Source organism: Pleurodeles waltl, chromosome 1_1, assembly GCF_031143425.1.
Source record: "Pleurodeles waltl isolate 20211129_DDA chromosome 1_1, aPleWal1.hap1.20221129, whole genome shotgun sequence".
Taxonomy (NCBI): Eukaryota; Metazoa; Chordata; class Amphibia; order Caudata; family Salamandridae; genus Pleurodeles; species Pleurodeles waltl.
This window is the reverse complement of record NC_090436.1, coordinates 659,246,592-659,269,179: the sequence shown is the minus strand read 5'-3', so window position 1 is coordinate 659,269,179 and position 22,588 is coordinate 659,246,592. Positions and strand designations below refer to the sequence as shown.

General features: G+C 44.6%; 1 protein-coding gene across 1 annotated transcript in view; it reads right to left on the bottom strand.

Moving 5' to 3' along the window:
* DMXL1 (Dmx like 1) overlaps nucleotides 1-22,588 on the bottom strand; it is a 1,414,533-nt gene that overhangs the window by 332,724 nt on the left and 1,059,221 nt on the right. The window contains exon 29 of the mRNA XM_069226844.1: nucleotides 3,675-3,850. Within this exon, the coding sequence (XP_069082945.1) occupies nucleotides 3,675-3,850 (176 nt within the window). The remainder of the gene's footprint in view (nucleotides 1-3,674; nucleotides 3,851-22,588) is intronic.

Below are 22,588 nucleotides of genomic sequence, written 5' to 3'. Positions count from 1 at the left end.
CTCTAACTTTATGCTTCACTCCTGCAAAGAAAGCACAATGATGTTGCACCGCCAGGGAGTAGTCTGGGAAAATCATGACTATGATGTTACGATCATAAAATGTCTGGCTTTTCTGTCCATCTGTAGTGACAGGATCTTCGAAGCGCAAGAGTTTAGTTACGATGGGTCTGGGTGGCGTGCCAGGTGGTGGCAGACATGTCGGGATGTTGTTGCCACCTTTTAATAGAAAGGAAGAGAGCTAGACCCTCGGACATCACCAGTGGCAGTAATCCAGTCACTCAAGAAGCTCGCAATGTCATGCTTTTCTGAACCATCTGGGACACCCACTAGGCGGATATTGCTGTCTTGCATGCCCCTCCTCATCCTCTGCTCAACCCACCTATACGTGAATGCAGTTGGTGAGTTCCTGTCACACTGCTGAAGAGCCGATACCTGCAGTTGTAGCAATTGTACCAAATATTCCGTTTGAGAAACTCATTCTTTGAGTTTTTTTTTTCTTTGTGCAGATCCAGGTAGATTGCTACTATTTTTATTAAGGCTTTGAGGAGCCCCTTGGTGGAACTGACTGCTTCCAGGATCATATCCAGTTTCTCTTATTGCTTGCAACTTTTTGTGGGCGTGCCCAGAGCGCCCAAACTGCTTAGGAGGGCTTGATACATATCAGTGGTGAATGTGAGGATGTGGTGGTGGCACAGATGGTACACTGGATGCCCTATGTTTCCTATAATCTCAGGTTATGGTGTTGATCACCTTTGCTTTGGGCACCCACTAGGTAAGTTGTTAGGCAGAGGGTGGTTTCATGCAGTTAAGTCCACAGTGATCATTGACCGGCAGTGGGTTGCCCTGCTTGCCATATGTTCCAAATGGCAACCTAAGTGAACAGTGGAAGCATGAGTAGCCAACCAGGGTGAAGGTGAGGTCAGAGAAGAGCATTCATGTGCCACAAAGATGTCGGGCTTGTACCATTTTTCAGTTTAGCAGTGGTCTTCAATGGTTATATGCCTTTGTCATCAGGTAGGCCCAATGCAGTGGTGCTGCCATTGACCCCTAACAGCGTAGGTCATATGGTCACTTCACACTGTGAATCTTGATGTTCGCTTGCGCCCGAGTTAGCTTCCCCAGGGCCCAATGCCCCTCCTGATTGAGCCATTGTTCTCCTGGGGGCCTGTTCACTACTCTGGCCAGCTAATGCCCTTTAGGCCATCCACATTGTGCCCTCATAGTGCGCTGCCCCCAGCAGGTGACCCATAGGTCCATAGCACCCAATGATGGCCCACTGGTTGAGGACAGCATAAAGCACACAGAAGATGTCCCTGACAGCTCCAAGAGAAACGCCACCAGACGTTAACCCCAGGACAGCATGAGGCAACAAGCGGGTATGTTGAGATGTGTGACACACCATGCTCGGCAGGCCTAGGGCTCTGCCCTCTATCAGCAGCCCGCATGGGCATGGATTGGCCAGGGCCCTCCAGCACTTAGATCCAGTGTTCAGTCTCCTGCAGACCGCTGGCTGGCATGGGCCGGGGACAGTGCACCTCATTCCTCTAAATGGTCACTGAACGTCTCAGTGTCCTGAAATATCCTTAAAATGTACAGCCAGGGGGACTTTATTGCATGTATTATTAGAGCAATACACTCCTAACCTTGCACTCCTAATGAAAGTAAATGTTCTACAGGTTAGGGAGTAAAAATCGTTCAATGAAGAAATTTCTTCCTAGTACCAATGATATTTCAATTTGCCAAGCAGTTGAACAACAGTGCCCCTCAACTCTTTCTCACACATTTTTTCAATGCTTTATTTTATTCTGCCTTGGCACACTCCCTTGCAACTCTCTGTAAGATCCAGGGAAGGAAAAGCTTTCTCAAAGTTAATCATTCTCAAAATTTCCTCTGATTTAATGCCCGAGGTTTGTTCCCTCCTTAACTTCTCCACATCTTTTCAAGTTGCCTCAGTAGTTGCTTTAATAGCTACTTAAATCACTCCTGCAGTAAGCCAGAAGCTTCTGTCACCACTACATTTTTTCCGTGCCTCTCAGTGCTGACACATTATGATTGAGCTTTTGCATTCTAAGTGTTTCGACACCTATGGCCCCAGTCACTAGTGGGTTATGCAATGTCGATCCACGTGCAGGGATCAGATTTCCAAGTAATGTGGACTTTATACCACTAGGTCATTAATAGTGTGGGATAAACTCTGCATCACCATAAGTTTCCTGATGTCAAAGTTGCTGTTATTTAATGGGGAAAACATGCAGAATTTCAGTGTAATAGTTATTAAATTCCACATGTTATGCTCCATTTCTGAGTCAAAACTGAGACAAGGAGCTATTTACCAGACCCTTTAAAAATCTCTCTGCCGTGTCTTATGTACTGGTCCTGAAAACATCTCTCATATGCCACTCCGCATCACCTGTGATCAGTGCCTAAATGTTTTTATAATAGGGTGAAGAACTCTGTCTCTGAATCACTCGAGATTGTTGCTCTAATCATGACTTTCCTTTTCATCTCCGTTTCAGAGCTGGCACTGATAAAAAAGCATCTAGCTGCATGGGCCAGACAAACGTGACTTTACTTTGGGAAAGACCTTTCATGTTCTCCCCACATTCTTTTGTCACACTCACCATTCTTCACATACAGGCCCACAGAGCACATGAGATGCTGGGATTGTTTCTCCACATAACCTGGGAAGACGGTGCCATAATTGTACCACACCTGTGTGCCCTTGGCAGACCTGCCAAATTAAAAATATATTTTGCTGTGTCAGAAGGATGCATGGCCTTAGATGGCACAGGGCATTGTATAGAGATCTACCCAAGAAGCATTCTGAACCCCACCAAACCGCCAGTGCCCGTTAAAAAAAAACACGAAAGGGTTGCTGAAGCTGTCGCCGAAGTCCTAGAATGTTTGCACACCCATTAATGTACATCCACTGATTACAACCTCCAAAGACGACCTGAAAATGCCACACTCTGCTGTGGTTTCCAACTCATATTTCGTGCCACTCTTTGATATCAGCTCCTCTTCTCGGCAGGTGATGGGATCCCATATCGTGTGACACACTGTGGCACCGAGTGAATGGGCAGATCTGCCTCGGGAGGAGAGAGGGGCTCTGTCAGCAATTTTAATGGCTAGAAACCTCTTAATACACCGATATGTAGCATGCTTCCTTGTGGTTTCTGTTCTTAAAATCTTCCACATTTAAACTCCTCTGAACTCCTGTAAAGGTGCACCACAGCAGGCCAACTGAGGCTTCAATCTGACTCCTGATAGAACTAATCTTTTTGGAACGCTGCAAGCTCTGCTCCTTTTCCTCTTTTCTTTCTTCATTAATTCATCATTTTTGAACCATGTAACCACTTTGAATGCTAACACAGTCCACACACCATAAATAAAGTACATTATAATAAACACAAATAGCTTATTTAAAAAAACAACTTTACTGTATAAATCCTCTTATAGAGACAAATATATCAAGTCGTTTTCATCATATGGGGACTTCAAGGTATCCTGGAAAGCATAAAATTCAAGTAACAGAATCGTAAGCGATACATCTGCACTCACAAATACTCTAATAAAATAGTGGTCTAAGGGTAAGAGACTTCATACAGGTACATGTATATTAATATCATCTGAAACAGCAGTTGTTTTCACATTACTAAATATAGAAGTTTCACCTTTGCAATGAAGTAATCCCAAATGCTAAGTTCAGGTGGAATAAATTTTTCTCTGAAGTTTGATGCCTCTGGCTCTACCACAACTGGGGACAAAGGTGTCTGAGGACTATCGTTAGTTTTGGAGGAGTGTTTAATGCGTTTCTGATGCTTGTCACCGTCTGATGATGGAGAAGAAGCTTAAAACAAAAAGATAAAGATGACTTAAATTCACTATAATGTTAATTTTTCCATTTGAACAATAACCTGGCAGCATTTTCCTATACCACATTTCTATATATCATTATACTTTTACGTTTCCACGTTTAGTTCTCAAAGAATTAAATGCATGAAATTAAAGAATCAGATGCAATCTATACAATTTAGGTTGTTTAAATGCAATGCGACATGGTTCGCTCAATTTTGTTAATATAGCAACAGTCATTACTGGGTTATTTTCAAACACAAAGAACAGGTTTGACGTGGCAAAAAATGTTATTAGACTAGTGCAGCATCATTGATACCTGTACAAATTATGCAATTTGAAATGCAATTAAAAAGCACATCACGGAGCAAAGGTCCCAGTAACCTGCTTACTTAGAATATTGATATTTGTAGGCAGTAGGCCAGTCATGTGTTATTCTTAACATTATCGCTAACCGATTAGGTCTCCACTAGCCTAGTGACGAATTAGTTTCACTCCAAAAGCTGTAACAAAATGACCCAACATTTCATGCAGAAAAGGTGAGCTAGGATGGATGGTGCGTTAATGTTAAAGAGAGATAATAATCATTATGGAGAGCAAGGACAGGTCTCATAAGGCAGGTTTACGATTTTGGAAAAGCAGACGATGTCATGATATGTAACTGTCTCATTATAATCAGCTATATTTCCACCCAATAGGTTTCTTAAGCCTGAGGGTAAAGACTGATGGAAGGGCGTTTCCCAGAGAGACAAGATGTTTGCTCACCTTCAGTTGTAGTTTTCTTGTATGGAAACATGCTGTATTTTGTTTTTGCTACCGTTGCTTTTGTTGCCTTCTACACCAGATTTCGTGTCATAGCCTTTTAATTGAACCCTTTGAAAGTCCGTTCTCGTCTCTAAACTGGCTTGTTGTAGGGTCTGTGCATCATTTTTAATTTTCTAAAATTCTTTAATTGCATATGCATCACCAATCCTGGGAATGGATTACCCAGTGAATATTTGATGTTTGTTTAGATGTACGGTTGCCAATCTACAGTGGCTCTTCTCGGCATTTGGCCATGGCAGTAGCTTGGAGAAGCTAAATTATCCATCTTCCTACCAGTTCTAAAGATTAGCCTGGATGTAATCATTCAAAGGCCTCGCTAGCACTTTCGACTCCAGTCTCTTTGTGAAATGACAGTCCTGATACAGAGTTAGTGATCACATGGAAAAGATACTATGTTGTACACCAGATAACGTGTAGTGTGCGCTGAAGGGAATACATAAGTAAATTCAAATCTGTATTGTGATGTAATAGCATCTGCAAGACATGGACCTAGAGTGGCGCCTGAAAATTGGCGAGTTGTAGTGCCTTACCAAAGACCTGCCCTTATGTCCCTTTTGAAATGGAACAGTAATTTTCTGTCTGGCTTTCTTTTTTTTTTTTAACAGTTTTTATTAGCGAACGTGTGTATATTGTTTACTTGAAAGAAGGCGTCTTAGACAGCAGTGTTACACATACACTCAAGAACATTCCTCATGTTAAAGACCTATAAGGTCTCATTCTGGGAAGATGTACTTTCAATATTTAGCACAATCACAAACATAAACCTCTTTTCTCCCCTTAGTGCTAGATATAACAATAGCAATGTTTTTCCCAACCACCAAACATGTATGAAGAGTTAGTGAAACCACCAAGTACGTCCTCATCATCTATTAGAGGGCATCTTATTTATTGACTAATTGCACCCAATAAGGGCTAGTGAGCGCAGTTTAGCAATCACATGCCAAAGAGGACAGCAAATTCCGTGATCTACAGGGGCATGTAAAGGCGCTCAAGTGTTGTCTTTAGTGATACTTTTAAATTGCTCAAGGATAGAAAAGGCACAGCAATGCAGAATAGAATTATGGGTGGAGAAGATAATCGTGCAGAGAGAAAAAAAAGAGCAATGTAGAAGTCCATCCCTAAATTCTTTCTTAGGCCGCCCTATTTCATAAAGAGAGATCAACAAAAGAAGCGGCCAGAAATTAAACCCGCTTGATCATCATGCATTGTGTTAGGGAGTATCAGGAGTAGAAGTAGCCAGGATCTTGGTGACAATTTTATAATCTGTATTTAAGATAGAGAGTGGGCGATATGGCCCTTTATGGGGTGGAATTAAGTGTGCTGTTAAGGGATGGAGGAACAGATGAGTAGATGGTCTGATTAAGTGACTGCAACTTGGGGCTTGAGAGCTTTAGCGAATTGTGTATAGGACTCGGTCGGCAAACCATCAACTCCTGGTACCTTCCTGCAAGGCACTACGTCTGCCAGCATCGTAACTGAGAGCTGCCACACAGGAATTGGAGGGTGGGTTTCTCCATGCTAACTCCATAGTTAAAGATTTATGATCCGAAAATATTTGAGGGTGGCAGTGTGCATGGGTGTGGAGCAGACAAACCTGCCCAGTCAGGAATGCAATTTATGGACTGGGGAATAGAACGAGGATTTGCAGTGCATTGAGTATATGACTTGTCGGGTGCCCCTGAGGGATAAGTGGGAGCCATTGCAGTAAATGTGCCACATTCAACAATTCAGAGGATTCAGAGTGTGTCATCGGTGAGGGATCGAGGGAGGCATCAAGGATCATGCTGACATGCCTCCCCCAATGAGAATTCAGAGGCTTTGGTCCAGTCAGTCATGACGGCAGTTATAGGGCACCGGTATGCAGTGCATAAACAGCTGCCAGACTCTGTGGGTGACAACTGTGGGCACCTCCTACTAGAACAAATCGACCATCTGCGCCAATGAGTATTTTATCTGCTATAAATGGTGTTGCAACTCTAACCCATAATATCACCCATCGGGTGTAGGCTGAGCAGCCTGTACCAATTACTTGTCCTCTCCATTTAGACTGCAGTTTAGGCACCTTAGCAGCTGCCAAGTGCATCTCTTGAAGGAAAGCAATTTGTATCTTCCAAGGGAGCAATGCTGCATGCACTTTTGAACATTTATAAATCAAATTCGCACCCCTCATATTCCACGGGAGGAAGCTAGAGGTGTAAACGGTCACAGTATAAGAAGAGATAAGTATATGAATGAGTCTGCCAAGAGACAGATGATCAAGGAGGTGTAGAAGTCCATTCGGCGAGAGGGGAGTATGGTGGGTTTTGGACTGTATGTTTAGAGAAGTAGAAACCCAACCGGAGATGAATGAAACTAGCACCCATAGGACAGCTAACCTTTGCAACTGTCGATTAAACTGGAACACAAAGGAAAAGGAAACGAAAACATCCCAGAGGGGGAAAGGGGTAGAGAATGAATACAAGAAAACATCTTTTACCCCTCAGACGGTATGTCGATGAAGTGAAGAGAGCGATGTGTCATGGATTCCTGAGCCCCACAAGAGAAGTCAGCATGACAAAGTATGTTGAGACTGAACAACCCCAAAGTAATCAAAGTCAAGGTAAACATCGACCCAGAAGCGGATCCCAGCAGACACTGTCACATAATGGGTGTGGCAGTTAGTAAGAGATACTCATGAGGCTGCTACAACAGGTCCTTAATGGATTGGGATGTAAACACCAAGGAATTAAGTGTATTGGAGGCAGGGCCCTCTGATATATTTTCCTCACCTGAAACACTTGAGTCAGAAGTAGGCAGATGTGATGTCAATGAGAGACCCTGAAGGGAGGCAGCCAAAGCAATGACACTGTGCTGCTTCTGAATACATTGTGCAAAAGAGGGTGTTTCCCGTTTTTGTCTGCCTATGGCGCAGCCACTGAACAGTGTTAGTGATCTGATATATCCGTGGCGAAGAAGGTGACTGTGAGCAACATGCCTGCCTCTTAAGTGTTTCCACCCAGTCCCAGGCCTCCTCTGTGTGTGAAATAGTGGGTATGCTAGCCATCTGAGATCCGCAGTTTTGCAAGGAACATAACAGCATACTTGAAACCAAACTCCTGCAGCATCCTTAGGACCTGGAGAAAGGAGGCCTACTGTGCTGAACAGTCAGCGTATAATCTTGAAAAAACATCACCCTGGCATTTTCGTACCAATCAGTACCCTTGTCCCAAGCTTCCGACAGTACTGCATCTCAGTCACAATAATTCAAGAGCCTCACAACCAGACTTCTGGGCGGTGCACCAGTAGGGGAGCATAGCGGGGGCACTCTATGAGCATGTTTAATCACAAAGTAAGGTGAAAACGTTGTAAGAGAAATGTCCTGTTTTATTCAATGCTCCAGGAATGCCACAGGGTGTGTTCCGCCAGTCTTCCCTGGTAGGACAATGATAGAAATATTGTTGTGGCAGGAGTGACCACCGCATCGTCATGTTTGCTTTCAGCTAAGTGCAGCCTTTTCATAACTCAAGAATGTTAAGCGACTGCACAAGTAGAGGGTTGAAGTTCTGCTATAGTTTCTGTATTCATGACAACTTATGAAGATTTTCAAGAAAGATCACGAGTTCAATAGAAAGGGAGTTACATTTGGCCTAAAAGGCCACCCAGGACTCAGCAATAGCTGCCAGCATTCTGTCCAATTTATCAGACAGGGAGGGTGCCAGTGCATAGGAATCCGACCCCTCGGGAATGCAGCCTGGAAGTCAGTCAGGTGTATTGCTCCTCGCCAGATCGAGGCAAAGGGTGGGTGTCCTAGGGAATTATCCCTGTTGCTATTCCTTTGCTCTTCCTGTGAGCATGCATCCATCCTCCTATATGCTCGAAGAAGTCCCTGTGTGTCTACCAGGGCACAATTCTGGAAAAGAGGGCCCAGTCACCAGGAGATCAACTGATCTAGTAGCTTAGGAGACCTGCCACACCAATAAGTATAGGGGCACAAGCAGTCTCAGTGGATCCCAACACGCATCCAAGTACACAGTTCACCAGTCACTGAGAGTGAAAGGCAATTTCCAAACAAGACAATCATTATTCTCAAGGTAGGGTTCAGTTCAACAGGGGTGCCAGAGTTACAGGCAATCCAGCGCAGCCAAAGCCAAATGCAGTGTCTAGGAGCGAAGTGCAGGAACCACAAACAGGAGCTACTAAGATGCAAGTTGGGATATCCCCAACTTCTCTGATTCAATGCTCAAAACCACTCAAAGGGTGCCTAAGATAGGTCACTAATGGGAAGGGGGTAGCTGTGGTTCAGCAGTGCCATATGGGGTGGATCTTTGGTCCAGGCTGGTGCCACACACTCCTTCAAAGGCGCACACAGTAATGTATTTTTCTGGGGAAATCCTAGGGCCAGTTATATCTGCAGCACAGCCCCACCTTCCAGCTGGCAGGGGCACCTCCTGGCAACTGCTCCACTCCCGGCAGGTTACACAGCCCTCCACCGTCAAAAGGAAAGCGGGGTTGATGCACCAGCAGAGAAGCCCCGTGGCCTTGATCCAATGCGACAGGACACAGGAAAGTGAAGGTACAGGCTTGCACCCCTCCCCCGTAACCCCTGCCTCTTTACCTCAGTGATGGCCCAGGCCAGGGGGTGGGGTGCAGCCAGCAGCACAGCTGAAATCTGATCAGGCCCGCTAGGAATACTTTGTCCACAGGCTAGATCCCCAGCTCCTTACCGCTCCAGCCCTTGGTTTACACTTGCGGGTAACCTAGGAACCTCTTGGGGGGCAGCCAGTGGTCCACTGTTGAGCAGGGGCCTTCTGTGCTCCTGGGTGTGTCTAAATCACCACAGGGCCCGGGGAGCTCCAAATTCACGCTTCGGTCACACTCGGTCAGGCCATGCACCCCTTGTTCTGTCTGGTAAAGGTGGGAGAAGCACAATGGCTGTAGGACTTTGATCATAACTGATTTTACTGGAGGTAGTGCTGCCTTTTCCCCTGTAGTACTAGGATTTTGATACCTTTTGAGGGAACGGATATTATCCAATGGTGTGGAAGACAGTGTTTCCTCTTCTGCATGTGTGAGGTGTTTGGTAGCATTGGTGTTGGAACAGAGGCTGCTGACATAATCATTGCTGAACGGAAATAGACCCTCAAAAACATGTCCTTGGACGAAGAAGCCCTGGATGATGCCAAGACCCTCAATAAACACCTACACAACATTTCACACATGGCAATAGCAGCAAGGGTGTTGCTCCCTCAGGGAGCTTTCCTCGTGCCAAATATAAGAAAGGGGAGGTCACAAGAGTTCTGGTTAATCTTAAAGTCAAAATCTAATATTTACAGGTTAGTGTTTGTGATCTATTATTACAAATGTTGCTGGATATCTTAGATTACCAGATATCAGTATCTTTCATTCTGAGGGTGAAATGAATCCAAAAATTAGATCGTTTTTGCACATTTCAAGATTAGATTGTCAAAAAACTATTAGGCATTGTGATGTTTAGGCATAACAATAGTTATCAATCAAGGTGAAACAGGAAAAGAGTAGAGTAGCCTCTTAATTCCAAAGTGGCCGGTAACATTAGTTACCAACCCCGATTGCAAGAATGAGCTCGACAGGAAGACTGCAGGTACCTAGACTTTCACAAACTGATTTCTGCTGCTGAAAACATCAAAATCTCAGTGTGAAGGTTTGGAATAAATGAGGAATTACCAGAGGAGTCAGATCCAGAAATACAAATTTCTTAGTGGAGCCTCATGAGCTAACGCACTGCTGATATTGATAACTCAGGGGATAGGGAAACTCTGGTCCATTTTCTGGGCCACTCAGAATGAAGGCTCCAGTAAAGGTCACACTGGGAATGCCAATCTCCATTTTGGTAGAAGAGATTAAAGGAATTGTAGTTAGTCACATTTAAATAGGGTCAACATCCAATCTGAATACTGCACATCATTTGGAGCTAAACCATATTTGGTAGTAGTACAACTGATTTTAAGTGCAGACCACTGAAAAAAAGTGTTGCAAATCAAATAAACAGAATGAAAGAGAGAAAAGCTCTTTGCCACACAAAACAACCCATGCACATAGAAAAGACATTTCAGACCAGCCTGCAGAAGAGACTGCATGGCTAGGAAAGTGAGCCTCCTCTGAAGAACTGTCAATTCCTGGGTGAAAGGATTTATTGTTTAAAGGTAGCAACAATTAATGTGCATTTCCACAATTTAAGTTCTCTTTCGATCTGTGCTATTTGTGGACGTTTCTGGGAGCTAGGAAAATGGTTCACTGCCAAAGAAAAAGCAGAGGCCAGAATGAACAAAAGACCTAATTAGGTTTCTCCAGAAAAATCTGAGTAAGGGATAATTAGGCCAGTAATTCCAAGGTGGCGGAACTCCTTACTACGCCATTTAGGATGATGTGGGACACCGCAGTGGAAGGAACCATAAATGTCCCAGAAAGGATTATCTTGGTCATTAGAAGAGCTTCTAACCTTTTCTAAAGCCTTGCTAAATGGCATTTCCTAACATATGATCTAACCTTCTTTGGAATAGAAAAGCGGAAGACAAACCACACAAACTGGACTTTTGTCTAAGTACAAGATAAGCGTCTCAAACTTGACTTTTTTCTAAGGACAGTAAGAACATTTTTCAAACAGAGTTGGCACAAAGTGAGGGGGTGGTGAAGAGAGATATCACATGGCTGGAAAAAAAGAAACACCCTAACCTCTGAGATTTGTGGTTGCTGCTCCAGAATGTTAAACACAACTCTTAACCGGCAAGTATGCTCTGTGATCAATGCTTCATGGTGTAGAAATATGAGCTAGCAAAACTACAAAGATGGCTTTGGCAGTGTAGTTCCTGGAATACTTAAAGAAGCAGTCAACATTTTTCTTTATATAAAATGCCATGCCTGCAGCACAATTTACCACTTTGTTTTTCCTCATTGTACATTTCAAAACGAAAGTGTTTTGCAATTTACAGGACTGTGCTCAAAATACAATTACATTTTTTAAAACAGAAGCGAATGCTGCCCTCTATTGACTTATTGTCTTTCCAAAATCGTTCAAAAAAATAAAAGGTTTACACAATTTAATTGTTTTCTTCTATATGAATTTTAAAGAAAATCTCAGAATGGGGAAAGATTGTCTGAAAGCTGGCCAGTTTTGCATTTTGGTAAAGTAACTTATGGCCAAGTGACGTACATTAAAAAACACAGCCTCTGATGCCTCTATATTCAACAACCTTGTTGGAGGCTTTGGTATGGTGCTAGGTGCTGTATGCTGAGGGACAATGGTGGAAGGATCTACACTCTCTGAAATCAGAGTTATAGGAGTATGGTTCCAAGAAGCTTCTATCGCAGCAGTAGATTTTGTATGCGTTTCTCTATAGAAATAAAAACCTCACTGATGGAAAGGCAAAATTATTGCTTGTTATCATCAGGGACATAAATGAAGCATGTGGATGGTAGGTTCTGTTGAATAGTCATTTTACATATAAACAAGGAGGACTCCATTTTATCACACAATGAGGTAATATAAATTTACAAAGCAATGGCAATTTATTTGTAATTGTAAGTATGCTGAATTTTTAACAGATACTTTTATTATTTAGTGGAGTGTAGGGGAAATAATGTATGTTGTGTGCTGCAATGCTCTGATATTTAATAATTTATTTAAGCGATGTGGTATTTTCAGAAGATAGCATTTTTGGTACAAAGGAAGACTTCTAGATTACGATTTGTCCCTATTGGCTTACAGCACTTGTAGAGACTGGAAATACTTTATGGATACATCAGTCTAGCCCTCTTCTGTTGCACTTGAAGCATACTTCTAGTAGTTTCAAATCTGTAGTACTTCTACTAAGGGAAGAGGTATGTTCGTCCGGTCTAGACCACCACTGATCCCACCGAATGATGGGATCCACATGTAGTCTGGGAGTCATAAGACAAATCATATTTAGCATTTTTGAACTTGGCCATACTAAAAGATGAAGGTTTCTTCCAAACTTTTCGAAAAATAAGTTTCTATGACCTGCATAGAACAAATAGGAAATTGCCATAAAACATATTATGAAGTTCAACAGTATACTGAATTTTCCACAAGCTTGAGATACAAAAGAAAAGAAAGATGGCCACAGTCAGCAATACAATAACTGAATAGAAAAGAAATGACTGGAGACCATAATGAACATCTTAAAAAGTACTACTTCAAAGTAGGAGGCAACTTTAATCCTTTTATCAACTAGCCCACTGCACAGTTGTCTTCCAGCTAATAATATATTTTGCCAGCTTAGACCTGTGCCGATTAGTCATGTCTGCTACACATAGTAATTTGCTCAATTTGGGTTTCAAAACACACCACTTTCTACTTTTTCTGCCTTTATCCAAGACAGACCATGCAACTGCCTTCATCAACATTCCCTGAAAAAATTGCTGTCTGGTAGCCCTCCCAAGTACCCACAATGATCACAGATAATCTCGTTTATGCTCAGCTAAACATCTACCTCACATCTCTTCTGTTAGAATGCTAGGAGAAACACTGCAAAACATTATGGGGGTCATTACGACCCCGGAGGTCGTCGATAATGTGGCAGTAAGTACCACCAACAGGCTGGTGGTACTTACTGCCACATTATGAGCCAACCCGCCAATGTACCACTCCGTCTGCCGTGGCGGTAACAGCCGCCGGGCTGGAGATTTCCATCTCCAGCACGGCAGCCGCCATTGTTCCACCTGTGGGATTATGACCCCCCCCCACTGCCATGGTTTTCGTGGCGTTCTTAACGACACGAAAACCATGGTGGTAGGCCATTTCAGTGACAGGGAATTAATTCCCTGTCACGGATAGGGGTCTCCCCCCCAACCTATACAGTTACCCCCTCACGCCACCTACATACACCCACCCCCTCCACACACACTCATTCACACATACATACACACATCCAATCACAAACAGATCCGCACACACTTCCAAACATACATGCATTGACATTTAACAAAATACACACACTCATACGTCCGTACATGCACACACACCCCCCCCACAGACACAACACCCCCCTCCCCTGTCGGAGACCCGTTATCTGGATCCAGGGGTCCTCCGGCAGGAGACGGGACGGGGCACTGCTACCGCCAGCAGCACCTGCCAGCAGAACACAGCCAGGCCGTATTATTTGTCATAATACGGCTGGCAGCAGTCTATTAGCGTGGCGCTGCTGGTGGTAGCAGCGCCACCTTACCGCCATCCACCAGTATGGCCACAGCTGGATTTGCACCATTCTTGTGGCAGAAATCAGACTGTGGTCATAATATGGCAGACAGCTGGTAGTTGTGGCAATGTTTTTTTGGCGGTCATAGCTGAGGCAGTAGGCGGTTTTTACCGCCAATGTTATAATGAGGGCCTATATCTGTTTCTTAACTAGGCCCCGGATAAAATTAAATAAATGTTGCTCAATAGATATAGCCAGGCTTAAAAGGCTTGTAAAAGCTGGCAGAGAGGTGCTGGCTTCTAAAGTATGATTCTGACATGTTTTCTGCCTGTAAGCAACAACAGGACGTTTTTAAGGCATTGTTCCTAAGACCTAAAACTCATGTTGCCCTACTTTTATATTCAGCCTCAAATCTAACAAAGGAGCTTTTTCCTGTTTTTTAAAGTAATTGCCATTCCCAAATTAAATGCAGTAACTTTCCCTCGGCTGACATATGCTTATCCGTGGCAGCATATGTTGAGGAAAATATTAACTGTATCACACAGCAGCTATTGATGAGACAAAATCACCATGTGCGACCCTGCGTTTGTGGTGCTACCATCTCTACCACAGTAGGAAGGGCAAAAACAAGACTACAGGTAGGTACCTTGCCCAATGACTGCTGTTTAGGGAAATAGTTGAAGCGTTCAGTACCTATCACCTGCATCACAGTACAACAGTTATTAAATAACCATTTTGCTACATTTATCGGCCCCTAATGAGAACAAGAGTTTATTTTACCTTTGCCGAAAAACCAATCATTAACCCTTCTGAGGTAAGCAGCTATCATCCAATCTTCAATTCATTATTTACTGGCAACTTTTAGTTAAAGCAGTGATCACATAACTTTAGAGTCACATAGACACAGTTATTTTGCTCCTTTTTCAGGCAGTGTTCAGACCATGCCATAGCACAGTCCTGGATAACCAGCCTTTAACAGTAAACAATGGTTCTAGTGCTCCATATTATCACCAGAATTTGATAATATGGACGAGAGTATCCTGCTGGAAAGCCCAGACTACCTATGGATGAAAGAACTCATTATGGCTTGTATCTGCTCCTTTTAGCAATGGGAGAAGTAGCAAAGCAGCCTCCCCTTTGTCTGATCTACTGCATGGGTTTTTACCAGTGGAATGTTGCAAGGTTACTCTTTTAGCCTATTGCTATTTTATCTTTATCTATGGTCTCTGGCAAACGTTATGTCCTAAAGCAGTCTGCAATGTTTCAAACACTGACCTGAGATTGAATGAAAATGTCACTTACCCAGTGTACATCTGTTCGTGGCATCAGTCGCAGTAGATTCGCATGTTCTGCAATAGCTCGCCATCTGGTGTTGGGCCGGAGTGTTACAAGTTGTTTTTCTTCGAAGAAGTCTTTCGAGTCACGGGACCGAGTGACTCCTCCTTTTGTCTCCATTGCGCATGGGCGTCGACTCCATCTTCGATTGTTTTTCCCCGCAGAGGGTGAGGTAGGAGTTGAATTGTAGTAATAGTGCCCATGCAATGGAGTGACTAAGTATGCACCTATTTAAGGTTGAGATGATACATATATAAATAATTGAAGGTAACTTCCAAACTGCTACAGGCTCCCGGGGAGGCGGGTGGGCACATGCGAATCTACTGCGACTGATGCCACGAACAGATGTACACTGGGTAAGTGACATTTTCAGTTCGATGGCATCTGTCGCTGTAGATACGCATGTTCTGCAATAGACTAGTAAGCAGTTATTTCCCCAAAAGCGGTGGATCAGCCTGTAGGAGTGGAAGTAGTCTGAAAAAATGTCCTTAATACAGCTTGACCTACTGTGGCTTGTTGTGCGGATAACACGTCTACACAGTAGTGCTTGGTGAATGTGTGAGGCGTAGACCATGTGGCTGCCTTACATATTTCTTGCATTGGGATGTTTCCTAGAAAGGCCATGGTAGCACCTTTCTTTCTGGTTGAGTGTGCCCTTGGTGTAATGGGCAGCTGTCGTTTAGCTTTAAGGTAGCAGATTTGGATGCATTTAACTATCCATCTGGCTATACCTTGTTTTGAAATTGGGTTTCCTGCATGAGGTTTTTGAAATGCAATAAAGAGTTGTTTAGTCTTTCTGATGTTCTTTGTTCTGTCAATGTAATACATTAATGCTCTTTTGACATCTAATGTATGTAGTGCCCTTTCAGCTACGGTATCTGGCTGTGGAAAGAACACTGGAAGTTCCACTGTTTGATTTAGATGGAACGGTGAAATAACCTTTGGCAAAAATTTAGGATTGGTCCTTAGGACGACTTTATTTTTGTGTAGTTGTATAAAAGGTTCCTGTATAGTAAACGCCTGAATCTCGCTTACTCTTCTCAGGGAAGTAATGGCGATGAGAAATGCCACCTTCCAGGTTAGGAACTGTATGTCGCAGGAGTGCATGGGTTCAAAAGGTGGACCCATAAGTCTAGTTAGGACAACATTTAGGTTCCATGAAGGAACAGGTAGTGTTCTTGGTGGTATAATTCTCCTAAGGCCCTCCATGAATGCTTTAATGACTGGTATTTTATATAGGGAAGTTGAATAGGTAGTCTGCAGGTATGCAGATATTGCTGCAAGGTGAATCTTAATGGAAGAGAAAGCTAGGTTAGATTTTTGTAAGTGAAGCAAGTAACCCACTACATGTTCTGGAGTTGTGTGTAATGGTTGTATTTGATTAATATGGCAGTAGCAAACAAACCTCTTCCATTTACTTGCATAGCAGTGCCTGGTGGATGGCCTTCTTGCTTGTTTTATGACTTCCATACATTCTTGGGTAAGTTGTAAGTGTCCGAATTCTAGGATTTCAGGAGCCAGATTGCTAGATTCAGCGATGCTGGATCTGGGTGTCTGATCTTTTGGTTGTGCTGTGTCAACAGATCTGGCCTGTTGGGCAATTTGATGCAGGGTACCACTGATAGGTCTAGCAGCGTTGTGTACCAGGGTTGCCTTGCCCAAGTTGGTGCTATCAATATGAGTTTGAGTTTGCTTTGACTGAGTTTGTTTACCAGGTAAGGAAGGAGAGGGAGAGGAGGAAAAGCATAAGCAAATATCCCTGACCAGTTCATCCATAGGGCATTGCCTTGGGATTGTTTGTGTGGGTATCTGGATGCGAAGTTTTGGCATTTTGCGTTCTCCCTTGTCGCAAACAAGTCTATCTGAGGTGTTCCCCAGAGTTTGAAATAAGTGTTCAGTATTTGGGGGTGAATTTCCCATTCGTGGACCTGTTGGTGATCTCGAGAGAGATTGTCTGCGAGTTGATTTTGTATCCCTGGTATAAACTGTGCAATTAGGCGAATTTGGTTGTGAATTGCCCAATGCCAATTTTTTTGTGCTAGCAGGCTTAACTGCGTGGAGTGCGTCCCTCCCTGCTTGTTTAGATAATACATTGTTGTCATGTTGTCTGTTTTGACGAGAATGTATTTGTGAACTATTATTGGTTGGAAAGCTTTTAGTGCTTGAAAAACTGCTAGAAGTTCTAGGTGATTGATATGCAGTTTTGTTTGATGTACGTTCCATTGTCCTTGTATGCTGTGTTGATTGAGGTGTGCTCCCCACCCTGTCATGGAAGCATCTGTTGTTATTACGTATTGTGGCACTGGGTCTTGGAAAGGCCGCCCCTTGTTTAAATTTATGTTGTTCCACCACAGAAGCGAGAGGTAAGTTTGGCGGTCTATTAACACCAGATCTAGAAGGTGACCCTGTGCTTGAGACCACTGTGATGCTAGGCATTGTTGTAAGGGCCTCATGTGCAGTCTTGCGTTTGGGACAATGGCTATGCATGATGACATCATGCCTAGGAGTTGTAATACCATCTTTGCCTGTATCTTTTGTGTTGGATACATGCGTTGTATGATGGTGTTGAAATTTTGAATTCTTTGTGGACTTGGAGTGGCTACTCCTTTTGATGTGTCTATTATGGCTCCCAGGTATTGTTGTACCTTGCGTGGCAGAATTTTGGATTTTGTGAAATTGACAGTGAACCCTAGTTTGAAGAGGGTTTGTATGATATGATTTGTGTGATTTGAGCACTCTATTAACGAATGGGCCTTGATTAGCCAGTCGTCTAGATATGGGAACACATGTATTAGCTGCCTTCTTATGTGTGCTGCGACCACTGCTAGACATTTGGTAAAGACTCTTGGTGCGGTTGTTAATCCGAAAGGCAGTACCTTGAATTGGTAATGTATTCCTTTGAATACAAACCTTAGGTATTTCCTGTGCGATGGGTGTATTGGTATATGGAAATAAGCATCCTTGAGGTCTAAAGTTGCCATGTAGTCGTGCAGTTTTAGCAATGGCAATACTTCTTGTAGTGTGACCATGTGGAAGTGGTCTGATTTGATGAAAGTGTTCACTACTCTGAGGTCTAGGATTGGTCTCAGCGTTTTGTCCTTCTTTGGTATCAGAAAGTACAGTGAGTAAACTCCTGTGTTTATTTGTGTGTTTGGCACTAATTCGATTGCATTCTTTTGCAATAGTGCCTGCACTTCTATCTCCAGGAGATTGGAATGGTGTGTTGTTAAATTTTGTGCTTTTGGTGGTATGTTTGGAGGGAATTGTAGAAATTCTATGCAATAACCATGTTGGATAATTGCTAGAACCCAAGTGTCTGTAGTGATTTCCTCCCATGCTTTGTAATAATGACCTATTCTTCCCCCCACTGGTGTTGTGTGGAGGGGGTGAGTGACATGTGAGTCATTGTTTAGTAGTAGGGGTTTTGGGGCTTTGAAATCTCCCTCTATTTCTAGGGAATTGCCCTCCTCTATATTGTCCCCGAAAACCTCCTCTATACTGTCCCTGGTAAGTGGACGGTGTTGATTGTGAGGTGCTGGCTTGTGTGCTTTGACCCCGAAACCCCCCTCGAAAGGGCGTTTTACGGAATGTGCTGTAATTCCCTCTGCTCTGCGGGGAGTAGAGTGCGCCCATGGCTTTGGCAGTGTCTGTATCTTTTTTGAGTTTCTCAATCGCTGTGTCCACTTCTGGACCGAACAGTTCTTTTTCATTAAAAGGCATATTGAGAACTGCTTGTTGAATCTCTGGTTTAAATCCAGACGTTCGGAGCCATGCATGCCTTCTGATAGTTACAGATGTATTAATTGTCCGTGCAGCTGTATCTGCAGCGTCCATGGAGGAACGTATCTAGTTGTTGGAGATGGTCTGTCCCTCCTCAACCACTTGTTTTGCCCTATTTTGGAAGTCTTTGGGCAGATGTTCAATGAGATGTTGCATCTCGTCCCAGTGGGCTCTGTCATAGCGCGCAAGTAGTGCCTGGGAGTTCGCGATGCGCCACTGGTTTGCAGCTTGTGCTGCGACTCTCTTACCAGCTGCATCGAACTTGCGGCTTTCTTTATCTGGGGGTGGTGCATCTCCAGATGTGTGAGAGTTGGCCCTTTTCCTAGCTGCTCCTACAACAACAGAGTCTGGTGGCAGCTGTGTTGTGATGAAAACCGGGTCCGTAGGAGGCGGCTTATACTTTTTTTCCACCCTTGGTGTGATTGCCCTACTTTTGACCGGGTCCTTAAATATGTCTTTTGCGTGCCGGAGCATACCAGGGAGCATAGGCAGGCTTTGGTAGGAGCTGTGGGTGGAGGAGAGTGTGTTGAACAAGAAATCATCCTCGACCTGTTCTGAGTGGAGGCTTACGTTGTGAAATTGTGCTGCTGTAGCCACCACCTGAGAGTACGCGGTGCTGTCTTCTGGTGGAGATGGTTTTGTAGGGTATGCCTCTGGGCTGTTATCTGACACTGGGGCGTCGTATAGGTCCCATGCGTCCTGATCTTGGTCACCCTGGCTCATGGTGGTGTGAGCTGGGGAGTGTGATGGCGTTTGTGCTGGTGAAACGTTAATCACGGGCGGAGGAGAGGGTGGTGGTGTAACTCTTTTCACCACTTTTGGTTGTGGTGCTTGTTCCGTCTGGAACTCCAACCTTCTCTTTCTCCTAATGGGGGGAAGGGTGCTTATTTTTCCTGTTCCCTGCTGAATGAAGATACGCTTTTGCGTATGGTCCACATCAGTTGCTTGTAGCTCTTCCTCAAACCTATGCTTTTGCATTTGGGAGGTTAGCGAGTGCTCTTCTGTATAAGAGCCTGAAGCTGGGTCGCTTGCAGTTTGTTTCGGCATCGAAACTTTGTCTGCGTGTTTTTTCGGCTCCGAGGTGACTTTTTTCCTTTTCGGGGCCGAAACCTCTCGGCGTCGATCTGTTTCGGTGCCGCTGTCTCGGCGTCGAGACGTGTCCACACCGGCATCTCGGTGTCGAGGCTTGTCTCCAGCACTTTCTCGGTCCCGAGAAGGCTGCGTGCCGGTGTCTCGACCGGAGTCGGACGATCTCGGCACTGTTTGGGCCTTTTTCGGTGCCGACGGTCGGTCACCGAATTTATGGGTCGAGCCATGGCCTGGTGGCAGTGGCGTCCCCTGGGCCTTGTAAATGTTTCTTTGTGTGGTTTTCGACGTCTTACTCACGGTTTGTGTATCGTCGAATCCTTCGGAGTCTGAGTCTTGGATCGAGAAGGTACCTTCCTCTTCTTGTTCCTCGAACTCCCGTTGGGCTGTCGGTGCGGACGCCATTTGAAGTCTTCTGGCTCGACGGTCTCGGAGTGTTTTTCGGGACCGGAACGCACGACAGGCCTCGCAGGTGTCTTCGCTGTGCTCAGGTGACAGGCACAGGTTGCAGACCAAGTGTTGGTCTGTGTAGGGGTATTTATTGTGGCATTTGGGGCAGAAACGGAACGGGGTCCGTTCCATCGGCGTTCTTCAGCACGCGGTCGGGCCGACCAGGCCCCCGACGGAGGATCGAAAAACTACCCCGAAGGGCACCGGAGCTCTTCGATCTTCGATGCGGTGTGGAATCTAAGTACGCCGATCCCGAACGCAACAATACCGACGAAAATCTTCCGAAATTAACTATTTTTTCCGTTCCGAAACTCGGAGCGACAGGAACACGTCCGAACCCGATGGCGGAAAAAAAACAATCGAAGATGGAGTCGACGCCCATGCGCAATGGAGACAAAAGGAGGAGTCACTCGGTGCCGTGACTCGAAAGACTTCTTCGAAGAAAAACAACTTGTAACACTCCGGCCCAACACCAGATGGCGAGCTATTGCAGAACATGCGTATCTACAGCGACAGATGCCATCGAACATATTGTTCTGGCTTTAATGGCTCTAGCCTTTAATGTAGAAACCAGATTAATCACTACTAATGTACAAGTTACTTACCTTCTGTAAAGATATGCCTGGTAGAGACATATTCTAGTTGCAGATTCCTTACCTTTGAATTTCCCCTGGCGTCATTCTGGACCCGGAGATTTTTCTTTGAGCAGTACCTCTGCGCGCCGTCAGGTGGCATCAGTCAACTCCGCGGGCGTCGCGTTCGCCGTGATGACGTTGTATATAGGCACCACCCCAGCGCGCTGACGTCAGTTTCTTTTCACGACTTTCCACGCAGTAGTGCGGAGCCATGAGGAACACAGAGTGGTGTGCCAAAACTAGGGCTCTTAAGGGCAAGTTCCTGTCCCTAGAAATCAGTTCGCAATGCGGGGAGGATGGGCGGGTCGGTAAGGAATCTGCAACTAGAATATGCTTCTACCAGATATATCGTTAGCAAAGGTAAGTAACTTGTACATCTGATAGAGACTTCTGGTTTCAGATTCCTTACCTTTAAATAGATACCCGAGCAATACCATCCCCGGTGGTGGGCTGCGAACCAAGATAACACCAAGAAGTCCTGCAGGACCGAACGGCCAAAGTAGCCGTCCCTTCGGACCTGACTGTCAGGTAGGAGTGGTAAAAGTGTGCAGAGATGCCCACGTCGCTGACTGACAGATGTCCAGGACTGGAATGCCCCGTGCTAGGGCTGTAGTAGCAGCAGTAGCTCTGGTGGAATGAGCACGCAAACCTTCAGGAGGTTGCTTCTTAGCCAGAGCGTAGCACATTTTGATGCATATGAGCACCCATTGTGAAATGGTCCTCTTCTGCACCGCCTTCCCCTTCTTTGCACCCACATATCCCACAAAGAGTTGATCGTCCACCCGGAAGTCATTGGTACGATCAAGTTAGAACCCCAACGCTCTTTTTGGGTCCAGATGGTGGAGTCTCTCCTCTTCATAAGAGGGATGTGGAGGTAGGCAAGGTGATGGACTGTCTGACATGGAAGGGTGTCTCTACTTTAGGTAGGAAAAAAGCCCTTATACGAAGTACCACTTTGTCAGGATGTATTGCCAGGAAAGGTGGCTTAGATGACAGAGCAGGGAGCTCACTTACTATGCGGGCAGGGGTAACGGCAACTAAAAAGACAGTCTTGATGGTTAAGAGCCATAAAGGGCAGTTGTGAAGCGGCTCAAACAAGGCACACATAAGGTATGTTAATACCAGGTTTAGATCCAACTGGGGCATGATAAATGGGATAGGAGGAAAGAGATGTGTGAGGCCTTTAAGAAACCTCCAAACAATAGGAGATTTAAATACGGAAGGCTGATCTGGTAACCTCAAGAAAGCAGAGATAGCAGAAAGATAGCCCTTAAGAGTGCCCAGGATGGAACCCTGCTGAGCAAGGGGAAGAATAAAGAGGAGGACTTGAGAAAGATGAGCAGATAGAGGATCGACAGATTTGTCGATGCACCATGCCACAAATTTCTTCCAATGACAGGCGTATATGGTTTTGGTTGAGGGACGCCTGGCTGCCAAGATAATGTTACA